The sequence below is a fragment of the Chiroxiphia lanceolata genome, chromosome 11 (assembly GCF_009829145.1).
Source record: "Chiroxiphia lanceolata isolate bChiLan1 chromosome 11, bChiLan1.pri, whole genome shotgun sequence".
NCBI lineage: Eukaryota > Metazoa > Chordata > Aves > Passeriformes > Pipridae > Chiroxiphia > Chiroxiphia lanceolata.
Window position 1 is genome coordinate 21,264,489 of NC_045647.1, and position 12,281 is coordinate 21,276,769.

The 12,281-nt window shown below is 44.7% G+C and overlaps 1 protein-coding gene across 1 annotated transcript; it reads right to left on the bottom strand.

Moving 5' to 3' along the window:
* Positions 1–75: 75 nt before the first annotated feature.
* ISY1 (ISY1 splicing factor homolog) lies at positions 76–10,478 on the bottom strand. The gene is made up of 11 exons (XM_032698621.1): positions 10,396–10,478; positions 10,098–10,120; positions 8,714–8,765; positions 7,175–7,240; positions 6,674–6,716; positions 6,421–6,533; positions 6,113–6,230; positions 5,286–5,408; positions 3,158–3,261; positions 1,998–2,084; positions 76–852 (listed from the first exon to the last, which is right to left on the bottom strand). The coding sequence occupies exons 1-11, from the start codon at positions 10,396–10,398 to the stop codon at positions 745–747; spliced, it is 840 nt and encodes a 279-aa protein (XP_032554512.1). The 5' UTR covers positions 10,399–10,478; the 3' UTR covers positions 76–744.
* Positions 10,479–12,281: the final 1,803 nt, after the last annotated feature.

A 12,281-nucleotide genomic window follows, 5' to 3' on the forward strand; every position in this document is an offset into this window, starting at 1 on the left:
GGCTGTTTATGATCCCATTCTTTGGCTACGATTAGGGAATCACCACAACCCTCTGAGCTAGAATGAAACAAGACATCAAGTTGTAAATAAGTTTTACTAAAAATATTTGAGCAAGGTATCACAAAGTTTTTTACAACAGCTGCTGAAATATCCAGCATTTAAGCAATCCATCCAGGCGCAGTTAAAAACCACAAAAAGGGCAGCAGATTTTAGACACTGTATGTGTTACAAAAAGAACCAAATCTACTTCAAAGTCACTCATAAGATCTGTCATTCAAGTACCTCTAAACAGGTTCTAGGCTATTCTGGTAAACTAAGCAGGTGTAACTGAGTTAATTCTGGATTCAGCTCATCAAAAAACAGCATGAGAAGGATGTGTACACTTACAGTCAGGATAGAGCAGAGAGGGTGGCAGGAATGCCATCAGCTTCCCCTCAGGATTTCAGAGGTTGGTGGGTGTGTGGTTCTATCTGTAAGAGGCACCACTGCACAGACCCTTTTACAAACTGAAGGGACTGATGACAGCTGTAGATGCAGAGACAAGGTCTGATCTTTGTCAGCACTGGAGTGCCAGTCATTCTACTGGATAAACCAAAATGATGGGTTTCCTTTGCAGAATACACTGTAATTCCATCAGTTTACTCTTGACATCCAAAGGACTTTCAGAGCTTAAAGCCATTGCTACCGGAACATAGGAGCCTGCTGCTTTTGGGTGGATTGCTCCCAAACCAGGCCATGCTGGTGTTACAGTCCCAGCAGTGTCTTTGCCTCCTCACTCTGTGCCAGGAGGGTCTCACTGGCATACTTCTGGAGGAGCTCCATCTTCTTCCTCCGCACAAGAGCTTCCTCAATCTGCAAAGAGAAAAACAGGATGGCATTTAGCTTAAGTGAGATGCTGAAACCCAGGATGCTCGGCAACGGACAGGAGGAAGGAAAACACAGCAAACAGCCTGGGAAAGGGCTGTGTACTAGTGTAAAAGTAGTGGAACTATGATGAGTCAGGAGTACCCTTTTTAATACTCAGATGAAGCTCCTGGAAGTCAAAAGAAGCAGTAAAACAGATGCCTGTTTCTGATCTGTGCTCCTACCCTTGTTAATCAGAGTGTTAGCTGCCATTTCATTTTGATCTGTTCCAAATGATTCCCTCAGATACAGCTTTAGGAAATGCAGAACTCATGGGTCTAGGCCACAGGAGTCCACACCTCTGAACTAACATTTAGTGAGCGTGCCCTTCACATCAGCCACGGGCAGGAATCTCTGCCCTGAATTTTGCCTGGAAGTGCCAGTGATACCTGATCCTTTAAGAAGCACATACTTCAAAGATCTACTAATAACAACCTGCATGACTTGCTTTAGTCTCAGTAATGATTTTATATTTGTCCAGATCGCACACAGCATCTCTCAAAATAAGTGTTCTGAACCTTGACTTTTAGTAATTCAGAATCTAGAAGGCACAATCCTGTAGGCATAAGGTATGGAGTGATTTGCCACTAAGAAAGAGAAACAGCTACGTAACTCCAGAACCTTTTTGCCTGGGTTGTGCTTCAAACAACCTGTCACTGTGAAGGTAATAAACACCCTAGAGCAGTTTCAAAATATAACAATAAATTCAAGGTCATGCCACCAAAATAATTTTAGAAAATTTATGAGAACAAACCCTGCAATTCAGAAATCATCCCCTTAAATTTAAAAAGGTACACCATCAGCAGAAAGTCACAGTGCAGATATAGTAGACAATCCTGGTTATTGATCATAGCACCACAACACTTTCCAATTTATGGAGTATTTATGAAGGTTTTGGAAATTCTCAGGTGAAAAGTGTTATAGCAATGGTACCACAACACAACCACAGTATTTGCAAGAGAAATAAACAGCTGCAGAGTCAAGTCACAGAAATAACCAATTTAGGGCACTTTTACTGATGATGTGACATAAGTGAAGATCTGCCTTGCAAAAGCCAGCGTGCATCTCTGCAACCTAATTTTGTTACGTCTTACCTCCTGCTGAGTTGGCACTGGAACATGTGCAATGAATTTCTGTTGGCCTTCTTCTCCTTCTCTTTCCTTGCCACCTTCCTCATCAGACTAAAAAGTCAAAAAATTAAGCCACATCAAGTTTATTTTCTATAGAGGTCATAAAAAAAATCCTTTTTACTTGTTTTGCCAGAAGGAACCAGGATAGAGCACGATCAACACTACAAACACAGGAATTAGGAGAAGAGAACTGAACACCAAAGGAATATGACAAGGACCACATCCAGACCCTGCTCCCTGACATTTTCAAAATTACTGCTTCCATTGCTCATATGGCCTTTGCTCTGCTGGATGTAAAGCTCTATTTACTCCTCTTCCATATCTCTGGATATGGAAGGTATGTGGTTTATACCACAGCAAAGGTATAAACAGGAGAGGAGCCAGCTAAGCAAGAAGAAGGCAAGTGCTTTAAAAATATAGGTACCATTTCCCTGTGCAGCTCTGAACTGCTTTGTCTCACACCTGAGAGCTGGTCTCATGAATCAGGAGACAATATGAATAAAACAGGGGACTGGAGGAGCCACCAGATTCACATTGTGGACTATCTCCTTTTCATTCTTGTATCAAACCCACTTAGGTACAGACTACAAATGAGAACTTGTTTCCAGTATCCCTTTGATAGGTCTTGCAGGGAGAACAAAGAAACAAGAGCCATGTCCCAGCAGTGACAGCAGCATGAGCAAAGCCTTGCTGTGTTAGGATTCAAGTGTGAATAAGGCCCTGCAACCCTTGGTTTTGCTAAGCAGTGGCAGTAGGACATTAACAGCACAAGCAGCTTTGGGGACAGGATACCGATGCAGGTTGTACCTACAAGCACAGCTGACCAGTGCTACCAACACACCACCTCGACAAACACAGAATTCCAGGCAGTGCCAGTTAAATCACAGCAAGGGCTCAGCAACTGGTTCTCACTTGAATGAAAGGTGCCAGCCTTCAGTGCTCTCTAAACTTGGGCCAAGTGTAGTCACTGCTACCAATTCTTACTAAGCAGGGCCAATGGTGCAGTTGGTCAGGCGCAGAGAAGGGCAGGGCACAGCACACAGGTTCTCAGCACAGTAACACCACATTCAAGAAGGCAGCAGAGAAGATACGTGAAATGTCACGTCATCTTAGCCGTCACCTACCTCATCATCATTGACAGCATAGATATTTTCTTCCTCCTCCTCCTCACCTCTTGCAAGTCGTGCTTCCCTCTCCATTTTCCATTTTTCCACTGCTTCTGCTATAACTGGTTAGCAAAGGAAAATGGTAAATGTATCTGAGAGCCAGTCAAAGCAGCATGGTCTGATTTCCAAAGCTTTTCCAGTGGACTTAAACTTCTTGCCTAAATCTACATCAATAACACATTTACTGTAGAACCTCAATGTACCATCTAATAAAACACAGCAGTGTAGTCTGAGCAAAACCCACGATGGCACTGTCAAAGTGTGGTACTTGCTAATGCCTCAGTTTGGGTACATTTTGGACTCTAAATGCCATGGATAAATACCGACCTACTTTCTGAACTGAGTAACAGGGTCACATGGCCAGGTTCAGTGGCTCTGATAGCTCTGAAGTGTGTCAGCAGCTCTAGAGATGCTGATCACCATGTTGTTAATTAAACATGATTATGCTCCTTACAGTGACACACTTTTTTCTCAGAGTGTATTTCTCTTACATTGCAGCACTATCCCAATTCTGTACCTCACTGCTAGGAAGCTGTCAGGCTGCTGCACCTCTACTCCAGCAGAGTGCTAGTAAGAGCCAAAAAGTTTTAAAAACCTTAATCAGTGACATGGGCAGTGCTTAAACTCCTAGAGAGGTACAAGATTAATCCAGTGAGGCAGTAGGAATGCCTAGAAGTCAGCAGGCATTCCCCCAAGCTATCACAGATCATGCAGTAAAGTGCTCTCGCTCAGAGAGCCAGATTTAACCCGTGGCTGTGTTTGTTTGTGGTTCCCTAACAGAAAAGGCACCTCAAATTAGGAAGTTTTTTCAATACTTTGTTTCGCAAAAACTTAACTTCACTTACCAAGGTAAAAACCACAAGAGCCCAGACACCCACTGACCCTGAGGGACCCCAGCTCTTGTGCACTAGTTGTCCACCACTGGCTCTGTCAGCACCTCCAGCCTTGTTAGTTCAAGCAGCACAATCACCCAAGGTGACAGTTTCCTTGTTACCCCGTGAAGGCAGCCCAGGTCCCTCTCCAGCCTGCATCCAGAGGATGTGCAGGCTGATCCCTGGGGGGAGGCTGCTGGGAGCCCTGTCCCACACCACTTCCCTTCCCACACTATCACTACCTGCAGCAGCTCCCCTTCCCTCAGGTGAGGGCTCCACAACACTGGTTAGTTAAACATTTCCTTTAGCCCCCTCCTCCTCCCTGCCCTGTAACCTGACAAGGCACCACTTGAACACACAATACTGGGAATGTCTCACACATGGAGAAGGGATAACTAAGGATCAGGCAGTGCTCACCAGCAGCACTTAAGAGAACCATTTAGGAAACAGCTAACCTCTTAAAGGTACTGTGTGGCCTCTTGCTTGAGCTACACAAGTAACAGAAAATGGCTCACAGTGCTGAAGAGCTTGAGGAATTAAGACTCATAATCCTGATGTCTTTAGCAGGGAGGTCAGAAGAAACAACACTAGAAAACTATGTGAGCACGCACATGGATAAACAGCATTTACTGAGAAAAATAGATTTAAAAGGAGAAAATATTCACAAATGTGTTGAAGTTCGAAGACAGATGACGTGGATAAATTAACACAAGCCACCCAGACTTCAGGGTTTCCAGAAGGCCTCTCTAATCTCCCAAAAAAACAAACAGCTGTGTTTATGGATAAATAAATAATGAGGTGAGACAGGAAACAGATGGCATAGGTGGTTTTTACAAGGGAGGGAGATAACTGCTGGAGTCCCACAGATCTCATTGCTGCAACCTACTCTTTTTTACGGTCTTAAGCATGAAAAAGGTAGGGAAAAAAGGAAATTTTCCTTCAATAGTAAATGACTTGCTGACAATATTAAATCATTAACAGTAGTAAAGATGAAAGTCAATTCTAAAGCACACACCTCCAACCTGAAATGCCTTACACAGTGATCTGGATACCTATGTGACAGACAAACTCAGCCTGTGGATACCTATGTGACAGACAGCCACAGATAAGACTGTTGTCTCAGGGACAGTTTTCCCTGTCTCACAGGGAAAAAAAAAGGCACCTTCACTTCAGGGTCCACTATCTCCCTCCTTGGGCTGAAGAATCCCACATACCTTTCTTTTCATGCTCCTGTTCCAGAGGCTCCAGAATGCCATCGTCCTCATCCCTGTAGCCGTAGTACTCAGCATCGATGTCCTTCATGAGCTCAGCCCGAGTTTTCCGTGGGGGTGGGAGGGCTGCAGGAACACCCTGTCACTAACCCAGCTCCATCCCATCACTGTGCATTCCCAGTTCCCATCACACCTCACAGCACCCAACTGCTGCCAGCTTAGGCGCACTGTGTTGGACTCTGTCCCACACAAACCAGTTCCAATACACAACCCAGTGCTTCCCCCAGGTTATGGAGTACTTCCCATAATTCCTCTTCGCAGATGGCAAGGAAGAAGGAGCTGGTTCAGTAGCTGCCTCACTTTCAGGCCCAAGCAATTCCCACTCATTCTCTGACAAATCAATAGATTTATCCCTCACATCTAGTTTTTCCTGTTATGAAAGCTGATTCCTGCTCCTAAACTTGTGTTCAACCCAGCTTCCCCTTTTTCTTCTTTTTCTTTAACCTCTGAGCTCCAAGTGCTATTTAGAACTTCCTGATGAAGATAGTCTGTTATGCTGAAAAGATTCTATAGTTCTCAGTTCTTATCATTTGGAACTCCCAGAAGAAACCAGTTTACTCTTTTCTAAATTCCTTTAATTGCAAACAGCCAAAGGTGTTCTTTGCCCAAAGAAACACCATTTAATTACTTGTGCTCAGAGTTTCATTTATCTGACCTAAGACATGGCCCAGAAGTGCTGTTACCAGCACTCCTCACAAGCTACAACAACATTTGACTCAAGACACGCTACAATTTACAGTCATGTCTGGGAAGAGTTGCTCTTTACTTACGCTCCTTTTCAAAAAGCTCTCTAACTCCTGGTAAATCCTTTGCAGCTCCAAAATATTTGTAGCCCCTGTTCCCTGGAACTTCTTTCCCTTCATGATCTAACATTTTCGGTCCAATCCGCTGGAAAACAAACAGAGTTTAAAATTTTCTTCTAACAACAACCAAGCATTTTTAGGGGCTGAATAAAGATCCTCTCCAACAAACACTGGCCAAGGCACACATGGTTAACTAAATGTTGCACAGATTTTTACCAGTAGTCACTTCAGTTGTAAGCACAACAACCAGGCAGTACAACACATTCTACACTCACAGCATAATCAGGGCCTCCCAGCTCCTTTATTCTGTATTCCCAGTGTCCTTTCTCCCTCAGAAGTTTGTTTATTTCATCATTCAGGTCCCGAATTCTGAATTCACCCAATCCAGCTGTTAGAGAGAAAAAAGACAGTACATTAGGCAGCTCACTAGAAGCACCAAAGTAATTTCAGAATTTGTGCAATGGAAACAACTGAAATGGTTTAGGACTGGAGATTCAAAAAGATAAAACACTATTAGAAAAATCTTACCATTCTGAATCTGTGCCACTTTCTTGGAAATCTCCCCGATGATCTAGTCAAATAAGAACACAGAAATTAATCTCTGAAGAAAACCTATCTTCAGTGGAGAAGACAGAGCCAGATTGTTTGAGAGGTGCATGACAATAAGACAAGTAGCAACAAAACACAAGTTGAAACTGTGGAAATTCTGATTAAATTCACGGAGGGGTGGTGGTAGGGAAATAATTAAGAAGGTAATCAAACACTGGAACGGTGGCCCCAAAAAGCTGTGGAATATAAAATCCTTGAAGATATTTAAATCACATTTGACCTCAGTTGGACATGGTCCTGGGTCAACTTGACCACTTCGAACAACGTAGTGAACCATATGACCTTCTCATCTAAATCATTCTGTGATTAACTGTCAGTGTCCTGAGGAAAAATGAAAAAAATTGCAAGCAGGCCGCTGAAATAGGAAGTGCTCAAGTTCCACCTCCCAGAGAATTAGAAAAGTCCACAGGGTGCTATTACCTGTCGCCTCCATTTCTCAGCTTTGGGCAGTTCATTACACTCGGATGCAAGGAAAGGTCTCCGTTCCTGTTTGACACACAGACACACCATCAAGGTTAACCAAGAATCCACATATCCACAGCACTTCACCCAAACTTATCCCAAATTACACTACCAAGTTCCTGGGCCTTCTGCTCCCACTGGTTTTCAGTAAATGGAAAACAATAATGGTTTACAGCCCTGCCAAATTAAACTATCAAGAATATAAAAAGCTACTTAAATATACTCTATCCAAAACACCCCACAATCCTCTCCAACACAAAGAACATTCCATTTTAAACACGTTTCACCATTTTCAGCACACTAACAGCTAAACAAAATCCACTGTCTTCCAAGAACAGGTTAAGTTTAAGCCTGTCCTTCTCAATTGCTACTACCTAAATAATCTAATTTTTTCCAAGATGATTTTGTTTTGTATTCCAATAGTTCATCTTTCCTCTAGGACCCTGTGTGTGCAGTTATTTTGTCCCTTTCCTCACAGCACTTCCACACCTCTACCTTTTATCTATGTAAACAGCCTTTCTCCACATAACCTAACAGAAACTCTATTCCATCTTCATCTCCGTTGTTCATGGAATCTTTATCATGACAGTTTCTCCAAACTGTCATTTTTCACTTCCCTGTTTCATATTGCTCACTTATAAACCTCTCCAAAAAGCTAACTGAGAACACTCTGATCCTTACATAAATATTCTTGCACTTTGAGTTTTGATTTGGTGAAAAGCGCTCAGGAAAATCCAGAGAGAGTTGGGAATGAGGTTCTGTGAGATGCTATTTCTTTTGTTATAGTGGTGGGTATTTTTTAAATTACAAAGTCCATTTTTTTGATCAATCTGACAGTAATAAAAAAAAATCCACATGACAGTGAAGCCCATCATGAACAGCAGCACAGTTGTCATGTGCTGGGTTAACAACATGCCAACATTGTGTCTCATGGGAGTCTGGAGCTCAGGGACCTTGAAGACCTCTGCTTCATGGTTGCCCTTTTGTCAGAACATCCCCAATAGATGAGATTATGAGAAGGATTTCTCTACTTCTGGGAAGAAATCCAAACCAACCTTGTGATTAATGTCAGTGTTTGTGCATGAATTTGCCTAAGTAGTTGCAGATGGAGGTAACTTCAGACTCAAAAATAATGTTCATTTTTTGCCCAGAATGCTGTCTCTATTCATAGCATTACTATAGTTTGGTTGGGTTTTTTTCCCCCAAACTATTACATATTCTACCTATATTCCATTAAAAAATTAAGTGATGTTCAGTTTGCACTTTCTTCTTGGCAGCCAAGCCAACATACCTCTGAAACAGATACATATGTGACATTTAAGTAAGTTATTTATTTAGGAAAGTTCTGGTTACCGTTTCTGGTTTGTGTCTCCATCTGACTGATGCCAGGCTCCTGCAGGACACCTGGGCCTGGCTCATAACCCAACACAGCTCTGTCCAAGGCCTGCATTCCTCTCTCAACAGAGCAAACAAACCTTCAGAGCTTTTCCATCCTACCTTCACTTTTCCTTCCTCAAGCTGGGCTTGCCGAAACCTTGCCAAGGCCGTCCTAAAGGGAAGAAAAGAAGCAAATTTACTTCTACAAATCCACATTCCAACAGGAACAAGTCTTGCTCTGAATGTTTATGATGGACTTAATTATAGACCATAGAAAACAAAGGTTTGAACAGATTCACTGACCACCTCTGGCTCTTCCAACTTGTGACTTCTCAACAGTAGTTGAGAACCACTTCTCATCAGTGGTCCACGTCTTAGATAAACATATATCCTGGTAAGCACCTAATTATTCTTTCTGTTCAACATATGCCATGATATTGGACATCTGCAGCGAAAGGACATAAACAAGTTAGAAACAGAAGCATTAAGTTTTAGTTGATCTTAGCAGAGGATATATCAAAAAGCAAATAAAAATCTCAATGGGAAAAAGCTCCATTAAGGAAAGCAGGAGTTAGTAATCAAGTCCATTAGCATAACTAAAATATTAATCTCTGAAAGCCGAGCAGAGACTACACAGCCCCATTTTCCAACAGTTTCATTTATTAGACATTTACTAGTTACGTTAAAAAGCACAGAACAGCTGAGCACATCCAGTATCAGCACACCTACATCCTGCACATAAGCCAGCCACTTTATCTGCTGTTAAGAGCCATTTCCAGAATTAAAAACCTGGTAACTTTTCATTCCGGTCCAATCCAGAGGTACTGGATGGGATCACTAACAGCACCTCCTGAGGTATCAGACAGCTGTGGGCTCTGCAGCCCCTCACTGAGTTACTGTTACAAGCTCAGGAAGTATTTTAGGAAAAAGAACAATCAGGAGACAAATATACCAAAGAGCCTCTAATCCAGATGTTTTAGATGTGTAGCCTCCAACCCTTTTCAAAAACTCCTCAGGAAAGCCAATACAAAAATAAATTTGTTAAAAACCACTGGTTTAGCCCAAGCCACTCCCAAGCAGGAATTATCCTTAAAGGAATGCTGCCAGATTCCTATTTGGCCTGGTATCTCTGTTTCAAAAACTGGAACTGCCCAAAAGCAAATGGGGCCCTTGGAACATATTCCAGTGTACTTATCCCCCAGTCCTTGCTGCAGTGTCTGTCCTGCACAAAACCACCCAGCACAGCTAGGAGGGTTCCACAGTACCAGGCATGTGCCCTCCTCTCCACACTGCCACTGGAGCAGCACGTGTGCAATTAAGTACCCAAAAGCATCAATAAACTCGTGGTGCTTTAAAACAGCCTGAACAGCAAGTCCCATGGGGCCAGCGTGGCTCTGTCTGAACCAGGTACAGCCATGGCCAGCGGGCACAGAGGTGTGAAAGCAGGTACAGCCGCAGGCTCACAGGAGGTCACACACGAGTCAAGTCATGCTGCCACACTCACATGGCCTTCTCCGCGTTCCGCGCCTGGAACACACAAAGAGAGGGCGTCAGTCACAGCCCGGGGCCGCTCTGGGCACTGGCAGGGCGGGAGGGACCCCGGGCCCACCGCGCTCCCCCTTCCCAGCGCCCCTGCCCAGGGCCGGGCCCCACCGCGACCCCCTCGCCCGGTGAAGGCACCGGCGGGCAGGGAGGGCCCCTCAGCCCAACCCCGCACTCCCCATGGTCCCTCAGTCCCTCACTCACCATATCCCCTCAGTCCCTCACTCGCCATATCCCCCAGTCCCTTATCCCTCACTCACCATGGTCTCTCAGTCCCCGGTCCCTCCGTGCGGTGGAAGCGTCGCCGTGCCCCGGATGTGCTCCCCCACAGCCCCGCCCCGCCCCGCCCCACCCCAATGCGCCTGCGCGGCCCTCACGCTGTGCCTGGAGGTAGCAGCGCGCGCCTCTCGCCGCGCATGCGCAGGGCCTGGCGCGGGCAGCGCGCGCTCCCGGCGGGAACGGGCTGAGGGGACAGGGCATGGGGAGGAATTGGAACCGACCCTAAACATCACCAGGGCATGGACACCTCCCACAGACCGGGCTGCTCCAAGCCCCGTCCAGCCGAGCCTGGAACACTGCCAGGGATGGGGCAGCCACAGCTTCTCTGGGCAACTTGTGCCAGGGCCTCATCTCCCTCACAGGGAAGAGTTCCTTCCTGACGTCGAACCTTAATTTCCCCTTTCAGTTTGAAGCCATTCCGCCTTGTCTGTCACTACAGTTCCTGATGGACAGACCCTCTCTGGTTCCCTGTAGCCCCTTCAGACAGGGGAAGAGGCTCTGAGGTCTCCACACAACCTTCTCCCCTCCAGGCTGAGCAGCCCCAGCTCTCCCAGGCTGTCCCACATGGGAGGTGCTCCAGTCCTCTGATCAACTTCCTGGCCTCCTCTGCACTTGCTCCATCAGTTCCATGTCCTTCTCATGCTGGGGACCCCAGAACTGTACCCAGTGTTCCAGGTGGTCTCACAACAGCAGAGGGGGAGAATCCCCTCCTTGGACCTGCTGCCATGTCCCTTTGGATGCAGCCCAGGACCCCGCTAACTTTCTGGACTGCAAACCCACACTGCTGGCTCATGGGCAGTTTTTTTACAAATCATAATTACAATTTACAAATTACACCAGCCCTCATGAGATCCACTGGTCCAAAACAAACTGGCATGACTGGCTTTCAGTGACAATTTATTTGGTGACTCTCTACAACTTCAGTAAAATAAAATTCCCCCTATCCAGAAATGGCAACCCTTCAGAGTCCCGTTTGTAGAAAGTAATGTTACAGATTTGTCTCTTTGCCTTCCCAATCCATAGAATCCACCAGATCCAGAAAAAAAACCACTACCCTGGAATTTGCCATAACAAATGAGATATCTCAGTGTTAGTGAAAAAAAATCAACATGGAACAAATGAAAAATTAGGTTTGATTTTTCCAAGTCTCCACAATTTATGAAATTACCATTTGCTCATCCATTTCTTGTTCACTTGGGAACAACTGACCCTGGAACAGCAGCACCAATATTCTCACAGGAAGATGACCAGGAAGAGACATCTCTGTTGGAATAATTTTCTGCTTTTTGAACTTGCATTTCTCAGCTTTCAAATCCTGTTTTCGCTGTAAAAAAAATTAACTTTTACAGGAAAGCACTTTTTTAGTTACATGTCCCAGACTTTCAGAGCTTCGAGCTTTATTACTGTTTAACTAAGATGTATGTAAAGACTCCATTAATTTATATTAAACATCCCCGTGCTGGGCCATCTGCACTACCCCAAGACAATCCACACATTTCAAGTGTCGATTTTAGGAAAGGCTCAGCAACCATGTTTAGGATTCAAGGATACATTCATGCTCTGACAGCAGCTATTGAGATAAAAACAAACAAAAAACCTCCTATACACCTTTATATCACACTGAACAGGCATAAGCAAGCACTTGGGATTCTTTTCTGCTTGGGCAAAGCAGTGCCACAATGCTCCCTCTTTGAGAGCTTCAAATAAAGGCAGTTCTGCCAAGCCTGTTCCCTTCTGCTCTGCAGCAGCACCAACCCAGCCCTCCCCACCTTGCACCTCACCTTCTCACCAGCATCTTCTCCCTGAATACAGTTTGCTGGTTTTCACAGGTTTCGAAGATCAAACCCAGGATGAAACTTTAAGATCT

What these genes read in the sequence shown, in the direction of transcription:
- ISY1 (XM_032698621.1), bottom strand. An exon ending in AGTGGCACAGATTCAGAATG is followed by an intron (nt 6,534 to 6,673) that starts GTAAGATTTTTC and finishes TCTCTCTAACAG; the next exon opens with CTGGATTGGGTGAATTCAGA. An exon ending in ATGCTGTCAATGATGATGAG is followed by an intron (nt 2,085 to 3,157) that starts GTAGGTGACGGC and finishes TTGACTTTTTAG; the next exon opens with TCTGATGAGGAAGGTGGCAA.